This window comes from Rattus norvegicus, chromosome 1 (genome assembly GCF_036323735.1).
Source record: "Rattus norvegicus strain BN/NHsdMcwi chromosome 1, GRCr8, whole genome shotgun sequence".
Classification (NCBI taxonomy): domain Eukaryota; kingdom Metazoa; phylum Chordata; class Mammalia; order Rodentia; family Muridae; genus Rattus; species Rattus norvegicus.
This window is the reverse complement of record NC_086019.1, coordinates 48,270,689-48,285,327: the sequence shown is the minus strand read 5'-3', so window position 1 is coordinate 48,285,327 and position 14,639 is coordinate 48,270,689. Positions and strand designations below refer to the sequence as shown.

Below are 14,639 nucleotides of genomic sequence, written 5' to 3'. Positions count from 1 at the left end.
AGCAAGGGATGGGTCTCATGGCTTTACGGCTGTCGGCCTGCTTGGTTTGTCCATGACAGAAGTTCAGGTCAGAGTAAGTATGGAGAACCAGAGGAAGAGGGGCTCACAGGGTGTCACATGCCAAGGTCCTTAATACAGTAAGCTATGTAAGTGCTACATGAGCAGTCAAGAGTCTGCTCCTCCCTGTGGTCTGTACAAGTCACCAGGGCACTTCCAAACTGCAGGACACCAAGCCCCAGTATACCCTCTGCACACTCCTGGACCCTCCCCCCAGTCTCCAGTGAGAACCTGGGCTGAGAACACCTAGCCACGTCCAGTGTTGTCCCAGAGCCCGGCCGGCTGACAATGCAGGCCTTGGCTGCAGTGCCAGCTCTGAGGAGTTGGGATGCTCTGGGCACATTGCTGAGTACCCCAATGGTTTTGGATCACGATGCTGACTCTAGATGGATGGTCCATCTTGTTAAGCTGTATGAAGGGCATGGGGCAGAATCCACAGTAGGGCTATGAGAGCAGAAGCAGAACTAAGTAGGCTGTACCAGCAAGCAGGGGCAGAGCCCTCCATGGAAGAACAGTTGGAGCAGGGTGTGAAGAGAACAACACAGGGGTGGGGGAGTGGAGTCTACAAGGAGGGCCTTGATGTCTGAGACACCAAGAGGCAGAGTGAGGGGGTGTGTCTGTGGAGAGGGGCTCCGGTCTGAGTTAGGTTTGCAGCAAGCCTCCTTCCTTCCAGTCCTGCCCAGCTCCAATGGCTTTTTGGCTTGATTCCCATCAGGGGAAGGCAGTCCTGCTGTACTCTCTCCCCTTCCCCATCCTCAATATCGTGAGTGCTTTGGGGGAGCAAGGGGTCCTGGGTACCCGTACTTAGCTGAGCTGGCTTTCTACACAGAACCACCTGGACATCTGTCAAGACCGTAGCCCCCCCAGACCCCGCCTGCCTGGGGGACAATGACTCATTAGCTATGGACTTGAAGTCCATTTAAGATTCGCTCTACATTTGATTTCATTCACTGGGTCTCATCTTTTAAAGAACACTCTTTCGGTCCTTTTAGAATTTATATTTTACTATATTTTTGTCTGAAGATTTATGTTTTATAGCTTCTATAATAATTTTGTAACTCTGAAAGAGTTAATTGAAATCACAATGTTAAAATGACATAATATTCATTCAAATTGGAAGTTCAGAATAGAAAAAAATGGGCCAAGAAGGAAAGCGTGGCATTTGGATGATAGCACAAAGGCTTTTCTCTTATTTCAGAAATCAAAACTCTATTTTAGCCCTTGAAATCTGCTCACTTTGTCTTTCAATAACACGACTTTTCAAATCATAGCTATTATGTTGAAACCTAATTGTCCAGAATCTGAAGGGCTAGATCTTTTTTTTTCCCTTTTTCTTTTTTTTTTTTTTTTTTTCAGAGCTGGGGACCGAACCCAGGGCCTTGCGCTTCCTAGGCAAGCGCTCTACCACTGAGCTAAATCCCCAACCCCCTGAAGGGCTAGATCTTAGTTAATTTGAATCACTCCCTGTCTCCAGCACAGGGACCCTACTGTAACCCCCGGCTTGAGCTGGGGATTGTTTTTTAAGCCCAGTCTCTGACATTTTAATGCACTTTCTCCATTAATGTTTCCACATCGGTGGCTCCATGTCCGCCAGCAGAGTGGCATCAGGCTGGCCTCAGAGCACAGTACTGAAAAAGTACCTGCGGCAAGCAGTGGCACAGGATATAATCCTATAGGAATGATGCATCTCAACAAGGACAGCTGCTCCGTGAGTGCATGTGTGGTGCACAGCAGTGCAGGCACAAGTCTCGGCAGCAAAGCCAGAGTAACATCTGTCTGTATCAGGTCCAGCTCCTCCTCCACAGGGTTAGGCTGCTGGCCACCTAGCCTTGCAAAGATCAGCTCCTCCAACACTTCAAATGCTTGTGTTGTTAGCCATAGTGTGGTGACAACCATGTGATGTCAAAGGTCAAATGCTGAGAGGTGAGGAGAATGGAAGAGGTGTCAGTGGACAGTCACGGCTCCCGGCTTGGCCAGAGCATTAGTGTACACCTGCTCACTCCAGACCCTCAGCAGGTCCAGACCCTCAGCAGGGCTGCCTTCTCTCCTCAAGCATGGGGAGACTTCTAACTGGTTGATTCTAGCACTCAGCTATTTTTAAAAACTAAGTCTGAGAGTTTCCTCCTTCTGATGCTTGTTGAGACCATGGAGACTCCTCTGGGGACAGCAGGCAAAGTCGAGCAATGCCCCCCCCCCCCACCCCACAGTTGCTTCTCCCTCAGTTTTAATGATGACAGAAGCAGTCCTAGCCTCGGCAACCACAGGGTGAAACAGACTGGAATCCAACCCATCTGTGTGCCAGTAAGGGCCAACTGTCTGCCCTGCAACAACGTCTCCATGCTGCCTAGGCTCCGGGCTCCAGGCTGCCTAGGCTCCGGGCTCCATGCTGCCTAGACTCCGGGCTCCAGGCTGTCTAGACTCCAGGCTGCCTAGGCTCCGGGCTCCAGGCTGCCTAGACTCCAGGCTCCAGGCTGCCTATACTCCAGGCTCCAGGCTCCAGGCTCCAGGCTGCCTAGGCTCCAGGCTCCAGGCTGCCTAGGCTCCAGGCTCCAGGCTGCCTAGGCTCCAGGCTCCAGGCTGCCTAGGCTCCAGGCTCCAGGCTGCCTAGGCTCCAGGCTCCAGGCTCCAGGCTGCCTATACTCCAGGCTCCAGGCTCCAGGCTCCAGGCTGCCTAGGCTCCGGGCTCCAAGCTGCCTAGGCTCCAGGCTCCAGGCTGCCTAGGCTCCAGGCTCCAGGCTGCCTAGGCTCCAGGCTCCAGGCTGCCTAGGCTCCAGGCTCCAGGCTGCCTAGGCTCCAGGCTCCAGGCTGCCTAGGCTCCAGGCTCCAGGCTGCCTAGGCTCCAGGCTCCAGGCTCCAGGCTGCCTAGGCTCCAGGCTCCAGCAGGCGCACAGCCCAGAGCTTCTTCAGCACAGAAGCAGGAGCTCAGTCTCTGTCGACAGGACGGTCCTGCTCAGACACACGGTCTGGTTCATTTTCTAGTAGCAGAAGAGGTTGTACAGACTAAGGAGTATGCAAAGCAAGAGCCACCCCGCCACCAAGTTTAGGGACAGTACTGCATGGAACAAAATAGAGTCCTTGCATCTGCTGTGCCTTGCCACTAATTCAATGACCTCTGGTGACCCCGGTAACATCAGTGTCTTTCAGCATAAAATAAAGGGCAGAGACTAGACAGTGTCCAAAAACCTTGCTCCAGATTCTGAGCCTGTAACTGAAGCTCTGCTTCTTTTGGGAGCCAATGCAATGAGAACAGAATGAAGATCTCTCAGACAACAGCAGACCTGTGACATAATCTTAAGAAGCTGTCAAAGTCTATACGGTGCTGGGGGTGGGGGCTGTCCTTGAGGAACTGCGCTCCTCCCAACCATCCTGGCTTCACTCTTGAAAACTGAAGCCACAGTTCTTCCTTGGAAGACTGTCTAGGAAAGGGACCTCTAGGTAACTCTCAAGGACTTAGTTCCACATATCAACTACTGCATTCGGCAAAGAGGCCAATTGTTTAGAATCGCGGGTTTCTTCCTAGAATGAAGGAACAAAGCAGGGCACACTATAGGAATGAGGAAAGCTCTCTCACATCACTACACATGCTGTCAAGGCTACACTTGACCACTGATAACATCCTATAAGCTATGGAGGTGTCTAGGATTCACAGCAATGCCTCTTCAGGAAGCAGGGGCCAAGGTCTTCCCAAGCTTCTGGCAGACTATACTCAGATGATACTCTTGGGAATAACTTCCCTTAACTATTGGTACACAGCGAGGCACTTTCTGAGAACAGCTACTCCTTGGAAATCATTAGCTTTGAATGTTTGGTTACCATCGTGTGGTTGACATAAAAGGTCTATACCGCTTTCTGCCACAGGGCCTCTCCTTCAGCCGGAAGAGTGACAACAGAAACAGCCTATGTATCTATAGCTTATTTGATGTTCTGAGTGGATTAAATACTTACAAATTACTGTAAAAAAGACACTAATGAGACCCCCTTTCAAATACCTAAACTGCTATTTTCTTCTGTTTCTTACGCTCAACTTGTGAACGTAATTAGACACACACTTGAAACCCCCATCAATAACTTGTCCTTTTGCAATTCTTTCCCAGGCTCCAGGCTGTTTGGGAATGACAAAGAGAACATTATAACAAACTGTGGTGCCCCACAGGCTAAGCATTCACTCCCTCCCCTCAAAAGACACAAATGCCCTAAAGTGGCTTCACCTGACATCCATGGTGGGGGCACACAAACAACCATGGAGAGTCTGATGTGAGATGGAGCTAGAGCACAGGACAGCTATGGTGTGCTGACTGGGTTCTCTGGTGCAGAGCCTGGTAAACACTGCTTTCCCACAGCCAAGTCTGCCATCTGAAAACAGGCACAGAGGCTAGCATGCTGGGAAGTGGGGCAGAGGGCGACCTGAAACAGAACTAAACTTGGGTTTCTTTCCTTTCAGAAAGGATCCAGTAAGCATGAAAGGTAACTCCACAGGCAGCAGGTGGGTGGCGGGACCCCGTGTGGGGCTTTGCCAGGTGTGGGGTTTCACAGTTGCCCTGGCTTTGCTCCTCCTCTCAATTTTAATTAAGGAGGAGGTGCCGTCTTCCAGGCAGCGCTCGCTCCCGGAAGCTGCTGGCTGGAGCACAGTTGATCTTCTCAGGCTGGTTAGGCTAACACTGATTTTCTGCCCCAGTGGAAGAGATTTTACTCTGATGCATGTCATTTAAATTCATTTTACACAGCTGCTTAATGGGGCTTGGCAAGGCGCAGCCAAACCAGCTTTGTGGGTCTCAACAGCACTCCGGAGTTGGGAAAGGACAGAGCCTGTGGTTCAGCAGCTGATGACAAATGCCTCTGCTTCTCTAGACTCGAGCTGACCCTGAAGGAACCATGTTAAAGTGCAAGGGAGAAAAAGCCAGGTTCCCAAGAACAAGTCTCTGCCTCAGCCCTTAGTTCCTTTACTTGGAGGATCACATACAGAGGCTTCTTCCTTGCTTTGCACCGAGGACCACATTTACAGAACTAACGACTCTCCAGGACAAAATGACCCTCTGCGCACTTAAAACGCTTGCTGTCGGGCTAACAGGGAGCCCATCCCACGGTCCCTTACTGCTAAGAACCAGGAAGCTGCTTTGGAAGGATCCATCAACATATATACAGACAACATGGTTAATATTATGGTTTAGAAGCCCACCTAGACACATGCACTTTATTGACTGTACAGTTTCGTAGCAGGAAGAAAAGCATTTCTGCTGTCTGTAACTCCTCTATTGACACGAAGGCTAAGATGCCACTGTGTATAGGCAGAAAGCTCTTCATTATTTTGTTGAAGCCCTAGTCAAACGCTCTGGGCCTCCGTGGAAGAAGAGATAGCAGAAGTCATTGGCTCAAAGGCAGGCTAAGTAAGAGGTACCATGAGGCCTTTCCTCTGCCCAGGGAGCCCAACTGTCCCAGTGTCCAGCCTCCTGGGACGGGGCTTTGAGCAGCACACACAGGTTACTCTATGGAACAGCAACACCAGAGGGGCTTAGAGCAGAGTGGGAGCCGTCACTGCTTCTGTGCAGTTAACAGTTAGTTTCTGCTTTTCTTCTCAGGCATGAAGGAGTGCAGGCAGGGGAAAGCCAGGCAGGACTTGGAGGGAGGTGTGCAGGCCTCTGTCTGTCCCACTGCCATGGGATGATTTACATCAAAGGGAAAAACAGAAAGGAACACAACACAGATAGGAAGATGATGCTGTGACAGAGGTGTGTGTGTGTGTGTGTGTGTGTGTGTGTGTGTGTGTGTGTCTGCTGAGGGCTCTTACGCTGACAGCTTCAAAGTAAATGCCGAGTGTGTGCCAGCCTCAGACTGGCTGGAATAAGCAGAAGCACGGGTCTGAGTCCCCTACCACACACTATTCCACAGAGAGAAGTGAAGGCTACAGACAGGGATAAAGGAGACTACCTGGGATGGTGCTCTTCAAAACTCAACAGAGGTGGAGAAAAGGCCCAGAGAGGGAGAAAAGTCAGATTCTCATATTTATTCTTCATCTATCAATCAGTGGAGTTTTTGCTTGAGGTAAATAAAATCAATATAAACAGTCATTTAAAAAGTCAGAACTAAATGGGGGAGGATGTGAGGTTAAGGCTGTGGACTGTCTGCTGATTAAAAACAGAGAACAGGTCCATGGCTCTGTGTTAACCCATGAATTTCTATTCTAAACTGATTCAGAAAGGAAGCATGGCTAGACGGTCATCAAGAGGGACCCAGCCTTGCTGTCTCTGGCCATTACCCACTCCATGCCATCAGAGGCCTTGTCAGATGCAATCACATACTTCCTACTTAACAGAAGGGAAGTAACTTGGTGTTATCTTGCAACAATGGGCAGTTCATTTCAGCATTCGCAATGGAGCAGCTGTGCCAGCCTCCAGCAGACTGTCTATTCAAACATTCCCTGTGGTCTGGCGGGTCTGGCTGCAGGGTGGACACTCAAGGTCAGGAGATTCTGAGTGAGTGTAAAGGGCTAAGACAGAACGGGGAGGTAATGATGGAGCTCCATTTGATTCTTCACAGTAAACATGACAGTGTTCAGAACAGAATGAGATTCAGGGGCTCTGCGTTCTCGGAACATCAGCTTCAGAGGGAAAGGAACAGATCTAAACACATGCATGTTCACCAACACCACAGAAACACAGACATCTAGACTCACACATATTCACAGTCATTCACACCAGACACCTCAATCTATCTAAACGCATGCAAGCACACAGACATGCCCAACAGGCACAGCTAAATCCACACATGTTCATGGATACCCCCAAAGACACAGAGATACATCTGAATACATGAATGTTCATAGACTCACACATATGTACACACATACATGCTTGTACAATCAGCTCTTCTGTCTCGGACAAGTCAGGATTTTCTTGACTTCTGAAAGGACCACGGAGATCCAGAATGTCCAGTGTGCCTTTCAAAGGACAGACCTGCTTCTGGCTCCTTCTAAAACACGCCCATTTTTGCTTCTTATATTTTAAAATTATGTCATTTTGTGGCAGGTCAAAGACTTAAGAATTAATATTAAGAATTAGGGTTAAAGCCAAGGACAAAAGATAAAGTTTTAAAGTCAACCAGCTTAAACTTCCTAAAATATTATTTTTGCTTTAACAACCACATTTTGGTTGGGACAGAAAACTTTCAGACAAAATATAAAATTCCATGCATACTTATTTAGACCAACAAACAGGACAAATATATACATATGGAATTTCAACTTTTTTGGGTGGTGGGGGAGACAGGGTCTCACTGTGTAGCCCTGACTGGTCCAGAGCTTGCTATGCAGTCTAGGCTGGCCTCAACTCTTAAGAGTCCTGCCTGTCTCTTGTCTCCCAGAGATGGGATCAAAGGCATGCACCACTACAACAGACCAAAGTTTCTACTGTATAGAATCTTACGGTTTAGTTTAACTGTGTGTATATGTGTGTAAGCGCATGTGTGAATGGACATGCTTGAGTTATGTGTGTGATTTCATGTTTTCTTTTTCAACATTTTAGATGATAAATAGTTACGTTATAGTGTTTTTGGATTAAAACTCATTGTTTGAAGTAGAACTGAGCAGACATTGCCTTTTATGTAAGGCGTGGCTGGTCTTTTGCCTACAGTCTTAGGCATGTCAAGCCATCTCTCACAATGACACACCCACTACTCAGACTCCTTCCTCAGTAGATCAGGAAGCACCATGTGTCTCTTCTCTGGTCTCACCTCACGTGTAAAGTCAAGCACTGCTGCTCTTGACCACGACAGGAAAGGACGGCTAGTGTTGGTCCTGTGTCTCACAGCCTGACCTGTCTTAGAGGCTTACCTGCTTTGGGCTGAGTTTGCAGCAGCCTGCATCACAGCCGCGGCAGCTTCCTGGGCCTTGCGGTTCACAGTGGGCATTGGTGGGCCCATTCCTGGCCCTCCCTGTTGAGACATGCCAGGAGAGCTGGGGGGGACGCTGCTCATGTTTCCAGGAAAAGGTCTGCTCTGCATCCCAGCTGATGGCATTCGTCCCAGGGGCATAGCACCACATGGCTGGGTTGGCCCTTGTCCATGCATCTGGTTGTTGGCATTGATGCCCATACCAGGCCCTGGGCCGCTGTAGCTTGCACTGGGCACCCCGCTATATGTTGGGGTTCTGGAGTAGTTGCCTAAACAAAAAGCAAAGACAAGTTAAAGCCTTTTATTTAAATGTTCATGACAACATTCACTGCAAATATATTCTGCGCATCGATGTGCCCACCCCAAGGTGCGATTCACTAGCTGTGCTCCCTAGTTGTTCTTCCTTCTCCGGCAGACATGGCTGCATTCCCAAGGCACCTGGGGAGCCAACTCAGTGACAGACAATGCACCAGGCTCCACAACACTGGGATAGAAAGGCTACTCTCAGAACACACTGTAGCAAGCTGGGTTGGGAACTTGGCCCAGACATCCCAGCTATAGGGGCAGCTGAGGCAGGAGAATCACATGTTCAACCCTGTTTGGACCACTAGGAGAGTTCAAGGACAGCTTGGCTACTACAGTAAGACTTTGTCTCAAAATAATAAGGCCAAGGGCTATGAACACAAGCCAGCAGGAGAGCATTTGCTTCACAGGCACAAGGCCTTGGAGTTAATACCCGTGCTGCAGAAATGCCCCAGCCCCAATGTCATCAACGTCTTGGATACCGTGCACTCTTACACTTCACCCAGAAGTGTGTCCATAGGTCACTGAGGCCACCTGGTCACACCCCACCTCCACCTAATTGTGGGGCAAATGCACTGAGGTCATATAACTGATCCCCGCTGACCTCACAGGAAGGTGTCACGTGCATCTTCATTGGTCCAACATGGCTCTCCTCTGATCTTGGGTTCAACCCCAGACTGAGTGGCTGGTTTACATACATGGTGTCATGTCTTACGACTCTAAGCACTGGCATGCACTGAGCACAGGGAATGGTGGTGTGAGGAGAGGAAGGTGGGGTCCAGGTGAAGCCCATGAGCCCTCGTCACCCCTCCCACTCTGGCTCTGGGAGGCAGTTGCAGGCCTCCAGCTGTCATAGCAGCTATACCTCCCCTCCCGTCCAGACTCTTCTATATAAATTACATCATGTACATTAGAGGAAGGCATGGTACTGCTTCAATAACAACAGCAGGTATTAATTGCTGAGCCAAACTCTGCAGTAGACAATTGGTTAAAGTGTTGTTCTGCCCCATGAGTTACGCCAGTTCTCTCAAGAACCAAACACGTGACTGTTTTTTCTTTTTCTTTTAAATTTCTTATTTAATGCATGTGAGTGTAGCTGTCTTCAGACACACCAGAAGAGGGCTTCAGATCCCATTACAGATGGTTGTGAGCCACCATGATGTTGCTGGGAATTGAACTCAGGACCACTGGAAGAGCAGGCAGTGCTCCTAACACTGACATCCCTCCAGTCCCCTATCCCCATCACTGTTTATAAATAAGGAAAACCTGACTTTGGAGGTTAGAATTGAGGCTCTTGCGAACTGATTCCAGAATCCACTTATTTAATCAAGGAAGCATGCTGTCTCCCAGTAACAAAGTGTTGAAATAATATAAATGTAAAACAAAAACAAACAAACAAACAAACAAACAAACAAGTGTCTGTAGACTATAGACAGAATTCATCAACTGTTCTGACTACATTCTGGAACATTCTTCTATCCCCTACTGACAACAGATACATAGAAATGCCAGAAACAGCTCCAGGTACAAGGGAAATAAAGTTCAATGTCTGCAGCTGGGAAGCTCCCAAGTACTATGCAGGTCCCTGCACATCAGCATATGTGGGTAGCCAAAGGATGAAGGGAGAAATACAAAAGCAAACCACATGATGGGGCTGAGTCTGTCTGGGACGGAGGGGCGGTGGGCTTTCGTCTGCATAGGAGGCAGTGGAGGAGAAACCTCAGGTGCTGATGTAGGACAGGCTCTGGGGCGGGGTGAGTCCTGTGCTTACTGACTAGGGACTCTTGGGAAACCTGCCTTCAGTCTTCTTCCTCTGACATCACCCTCTGGAGACTTGTCACCTAGGCATTAAGTCTCCAGACACAAACTGTGACAGGGGTTCCTGGTAGCTGGATGATGGGGTAGAGGCAAAGGGAGCAAGCACAAACCATCAGGACAGTGAGCAGCAGGAGAATGGTCAAGGCAGCTAAAAGGACATCATGGAGCTGGAGGGGAAAGGGAAGCAGCTGGAGCGGCAGGCCTGAGGGCCACTCGTCTGAGGCTGTGCACACTGAAGACGTGAAGGAGCTACTCAAGGACTCAGCACAAACAAAAATAGACCAATAATCAGAAAAACAGAGCCTCACTATTACTATGGGTTAGGCTCAGTTCCAAGCTCTTCAGAAACAACTCTTTGATTCTTTACATGATGCCCAAGAAAGCATGTCTTTGAAACTTTAATTTTGGAAGTGAGGTCCTTAAGACCTGGGGATGCCAAGTTACCTGTTCCAAATAACTGAGGGAGCCAGGGTGTGACCTGGGTGGGCTGTGAGTGTGGCTTGGAGTGCAGGTCCTTTGTACTGTACGGGGCCTCTTCAATGCTTAACAAACAGTACACTTACGTAAGCACACCATGACAACATTCAACAGGTTTCCTAAATCCATACAGAGCAGAATAACCTCTAGACCTGAGGAAGTGGACACTTTTAGTTCGTTGGGTGCTTGCTGCTAGGCACATGGTGGGTGAGCTTTCTTCTTCAACTGTCTGTGAAGTACGGGCTGATATTTATGGATGAGGTGGAGGCCTCTGTTCATGCAGACCGTGGCTGGCAGTCTGTCTGCCAAGGGCCAGAGAGTAAATATTTCAAGCATCAGGGGTTCCTGTATTCCAACTACTCAGTTCTGCCAATACAGCTTACAGCTCCAAGGTGGCCACATGTAGACATACAGTTCCGGTAAGTGCATCTTTACAAAACAAGATCAAAATAAAAGGGAAATAATTTGCTGACCCTTGAAAAAAGACCAGTCCTGAGAACATGCCTCCAATCTATTACTCTGGTCTGTAGTGTCTTTAAGTAGAATGTCATTACAAAGGCTGAAGTTGGACATGGGAGGATTCTAAAGAGGCAGACCAGAATCCAGGACCTCAGTGAAGATGAAGAATTGAGGGCCTTGAGACAGGAGGATAAAGGTTGCAATATGAGACAGGCCGACAGTGGGCCTTACACCAGAACACAGCACTTTTGCAAAGCTGGAGTATACAGAGATAATCAAGCATGTACTGTTTTTTTTTTTTCTTTTTTTTTTTTTCTCTAACAGGTTTAAAACACAGTGAAATGCTCACAATTGCAAACTCCTTCCAGAAAGTTCTGAAGTGGCTTCTGAGTGTTCTATCCTCTGGGAGCAGACAAACTTTTGTAGAAATAGCATCTTCTGGATCCTCAAGAAAGCTGGTTCAGTAAATGCTCCCAGTGAGCAGGAACTCCTCCTCCCCTCCCTGACCTTATAGCCCCTCACCTGTAGCATCTGAGTTATAGCTTCCTTTCAGCTTTATTTTTCGCCAAACAAAAGTAAAATTTATAGTGTAAGCATGTCAGTAACTGATTCACATGTCCACACGTTACTTGGAGGCTTCGTCACACCTTCCTGACTCTTTATAAATGACTTGTGAGTTGAAGTCCTTTTCTCCAGTGAACATCTTTCCTTTTGAAAATGATTCTGAATCTTGCTTTAAAATGAGTATCTAGACATGGCCACTGCAAACTCTTCTATATTCTTAATGCCATTTGACCAGAGAAGGATGTTCCATTGTTGAGCTCTGGTTCCTGTGGGATGAGGGCCTAAAAAGCTGGTGTATGCTGGATCTCAGTGAGCCCAGTGGGGAGAATAACGCAGCCTTACTGACTGCCCTGTGCCTGGCTCCATGCTCTCATTCCATTGACTATGGGGCTGGCTGCAGCGGAGCTCCAGCTTGGGCAGGCCACACTCTGACATATGAGGCAAGCGTGGGGCCCAGTCACATGGCTCTCATGTGTAGGTCTGAGTTGATGCTACTACCACTGTGTCTTCAGCTTGTCTCCTTCAGCCAGTTGGGCTGACTCAGAATCACACGCCTCTGTTGGGGAGAAGAACTACAAAGTCCCCTTTCTTTTCCTTAAAGACATTCCTCTGACCCAAGGGCAAGGACAACCATGCTTTCTGAAGGCTCCAGATGGTTTCCCAGGGAAAGCTCAGGTTTTAGCATGGGTTGATGAGCCTGCTTCTGACGCTGCCTAGCAGCGTGACCCTCACATGTTACTTAACTTGCCCACACAGGGCTAAGGAGGTTCGATGTTAATGGGGAACAGGTAAGGTTGCAGCACGGGGCCTGCCGAACGACTGTCAGCACTGAGCTCAGGACACCAGTGCCACCTCCCCCACCAGCTTTAAAGGTGAGTGGATGTTGCTGGGCATGACCCACCCTGCCCTGTATAGCCTATAGCTCAACTCCCTCTTCTAGCAAGCAGAATTCAAATGTGTAAGCCAAGCAAAACACGAGAGGAACCGCCAGGAGTGAGAAGCGCAGTCTTCTTCCCATGTTTCTCTAATAGATTAGTAATTTGCTGGCACCAGCTCTGACAGAAAACAGATGGATGCAGCATTAGGCACAATGAAGGCAGCAGATGCTGGGCCAACCCACCTCAGCTGGACTGCTCCTGCAGCCAAGTCCGAGAGCCCACCGTTTTCAAGTGGGTTCATCTTGGCACACCAGCTTTGGAAAATCAGTCACAAATGAATTCAGATTTCAACCCACCAGGAGTTCCATTCAAGCACCAGAGAGAGGAAGCAGCAGCTACACTCTATTTAAGTCACCACCGTTATTTTAGGAGGGCTGCAGATAATTCTGTATCTGCCTCAAGCACGTTGGGATTTGGTAGTCACAATCAATACCTCAAGTTCCTGTTCTTAAACCTACTGTTTCTCCTGTCACATGAGATCTTGTGCCTGGGCTACAAAGGCCCTGTTTTATTCTCCTGTACTGAGGGGACAAAAGGGATGTGCTGCAGAACTCAGACACTCTGCCTTGGTACTACAACCTGCATGAGAGTTACACGCTACGCAAATACATATTCACAGGGCTGGAGAGATGGCATCACGGGTAAGAAAGCAGATTGCTCCTGCAGAGGGCCTGGGATCAGTTCCTAACAGCTCAGTCTGTAACTCGAGTTGCAAAGGATCTGACACTGTCTTCTGTCCTCTGTGGGCAGCGGGCGGGCCCACTCACATACATCTGCTTATGACCAGGACTTAGCACTTACCTTGCTCCTTAGCCAATGTCCCCATGTCAACAGAAGTCCTACACGAAGTCCTAAATATTGAAGTATACCTTATAGATAATAAGTGGTTCCCTTCTGTAGTCAGTCAGCAACACACCTCAGATTCGCCACAGCGCTAAGCAGCTCATGGCTGTGATCAGAGGTCTGCTTGTGACCTGTTGCTAGGAATTTTTGGCAGTTGTGAGCGGAGCTACGTGTAGATGTATTTTTGTTTTGCTTCTCTTCGGAGCAAGCTGGATTGCATAGTAGGTGCGATTTTAACTCAATGGGGAGCTGCCAGGAGCCCACCATGTGCTCTGAGCACACAGCCATGAGGTACTGCATGGCAGTTACTGATGGCAGCCTGGACTTGAGACTGTCATCTGCTCAAAAAGTCCTGGCCATTCTAACAGGCAAAGGACAGAATTCACCATGGCTTTAATTTTCATTTTGCTTATAACAGATAACTAAGTATTTTTTAATGTGTTTTACTGGTAAAAACCTTTCTGTATTTGTAACAACAACAAAAAAAGATACATTAAAAAAATCCTCAGGAAACTCCCCTTTCTACTGGAACCTACCACACAATCCTCTTTGGGTCAAAGATCAAGTAGTTAAGAGGACATCGAATGGAGGTTGAATATTAAAGTCAACTGATCTTTCTGAATCCTACTATTTGAAGGAATACTGGATTGTGCTTTGCGCTGGTATACAGGACATCTTGCTTTTCCCAGGTCAATATGCATTTAAAACTCCTTTAAACGATAAAGTTTTTACTCATCCTGTACTAAGCTTGTTATTCCAGTATCACTCTCAACCTCAGGAAGTTTCCCTCCCAGCCCTGCATGTGTTATTAACAGTTCTTTTTTTTTTTTTTAAACCTAATTAAAAAGTAATGCAAGCTCATACATAAATAAAGAAATGGCAGAGTTAGCTTTTGTTTCGGGTACTGCAGATGGGACACTGCGTGCGACTCGCCTCTTACGCACTGCAGAGTATCCCCACCCCACCCCCATGGCAGGCAGCCATGCCTGGGCTGGATTCCTCTCCTTAGCAACAGTCATTCAAAAACTTGTTCTTTGGAGGCTCTTAAATGCCTGGCCTGTGCCAGCTGCTGGGCATCCAACAGTGGACAGAGACGGAGAGACAAGGTGGGCCAAGGAAGGAACAAAGAACGTGTGCCTGGCACCGGGATGGATAGAGGAAGAAAAAGAGACAGCCGTCTCCAGAGCGGTGAGCGGAACAGAGGGGAGGGGTCACTGTCTCACCAAGGCTGGCAACTAATGCAGACCCCAGTACTCCTGGAAGCAACCAGGTGCCAGTCTGACAGTGGGCGGACTG

At 48.4% G+C, this 14,639-nt stretch overlaps 1 protein-coding gene across 5 annotated transcripts in view; it reads right to left on the bottom strand.

The window, feature by feature from the left end:
• The window catches only part of Arid1b (AT-rich interaction domain 1B), a 355,595-nt gene that overhangs the window by 43,466 nt on the left and 297,490 nt on the right, over positions 1–14,639 (bottom strand). For all 5 annotated transcript variants that reach the window (XM_039099697.2, XM_039099688.2, XM_039099696.2 and 2 more), the window contains one exon: positions 7,883–8,210. In XM_039099697.2, coding sequence (XP_038955625.1) covers positions 7,883–8,210 — 328 coding nt within the window. The remainder of the gene's footprint in view (positions 1–7,882; positions 8,211–14,639) is intronic.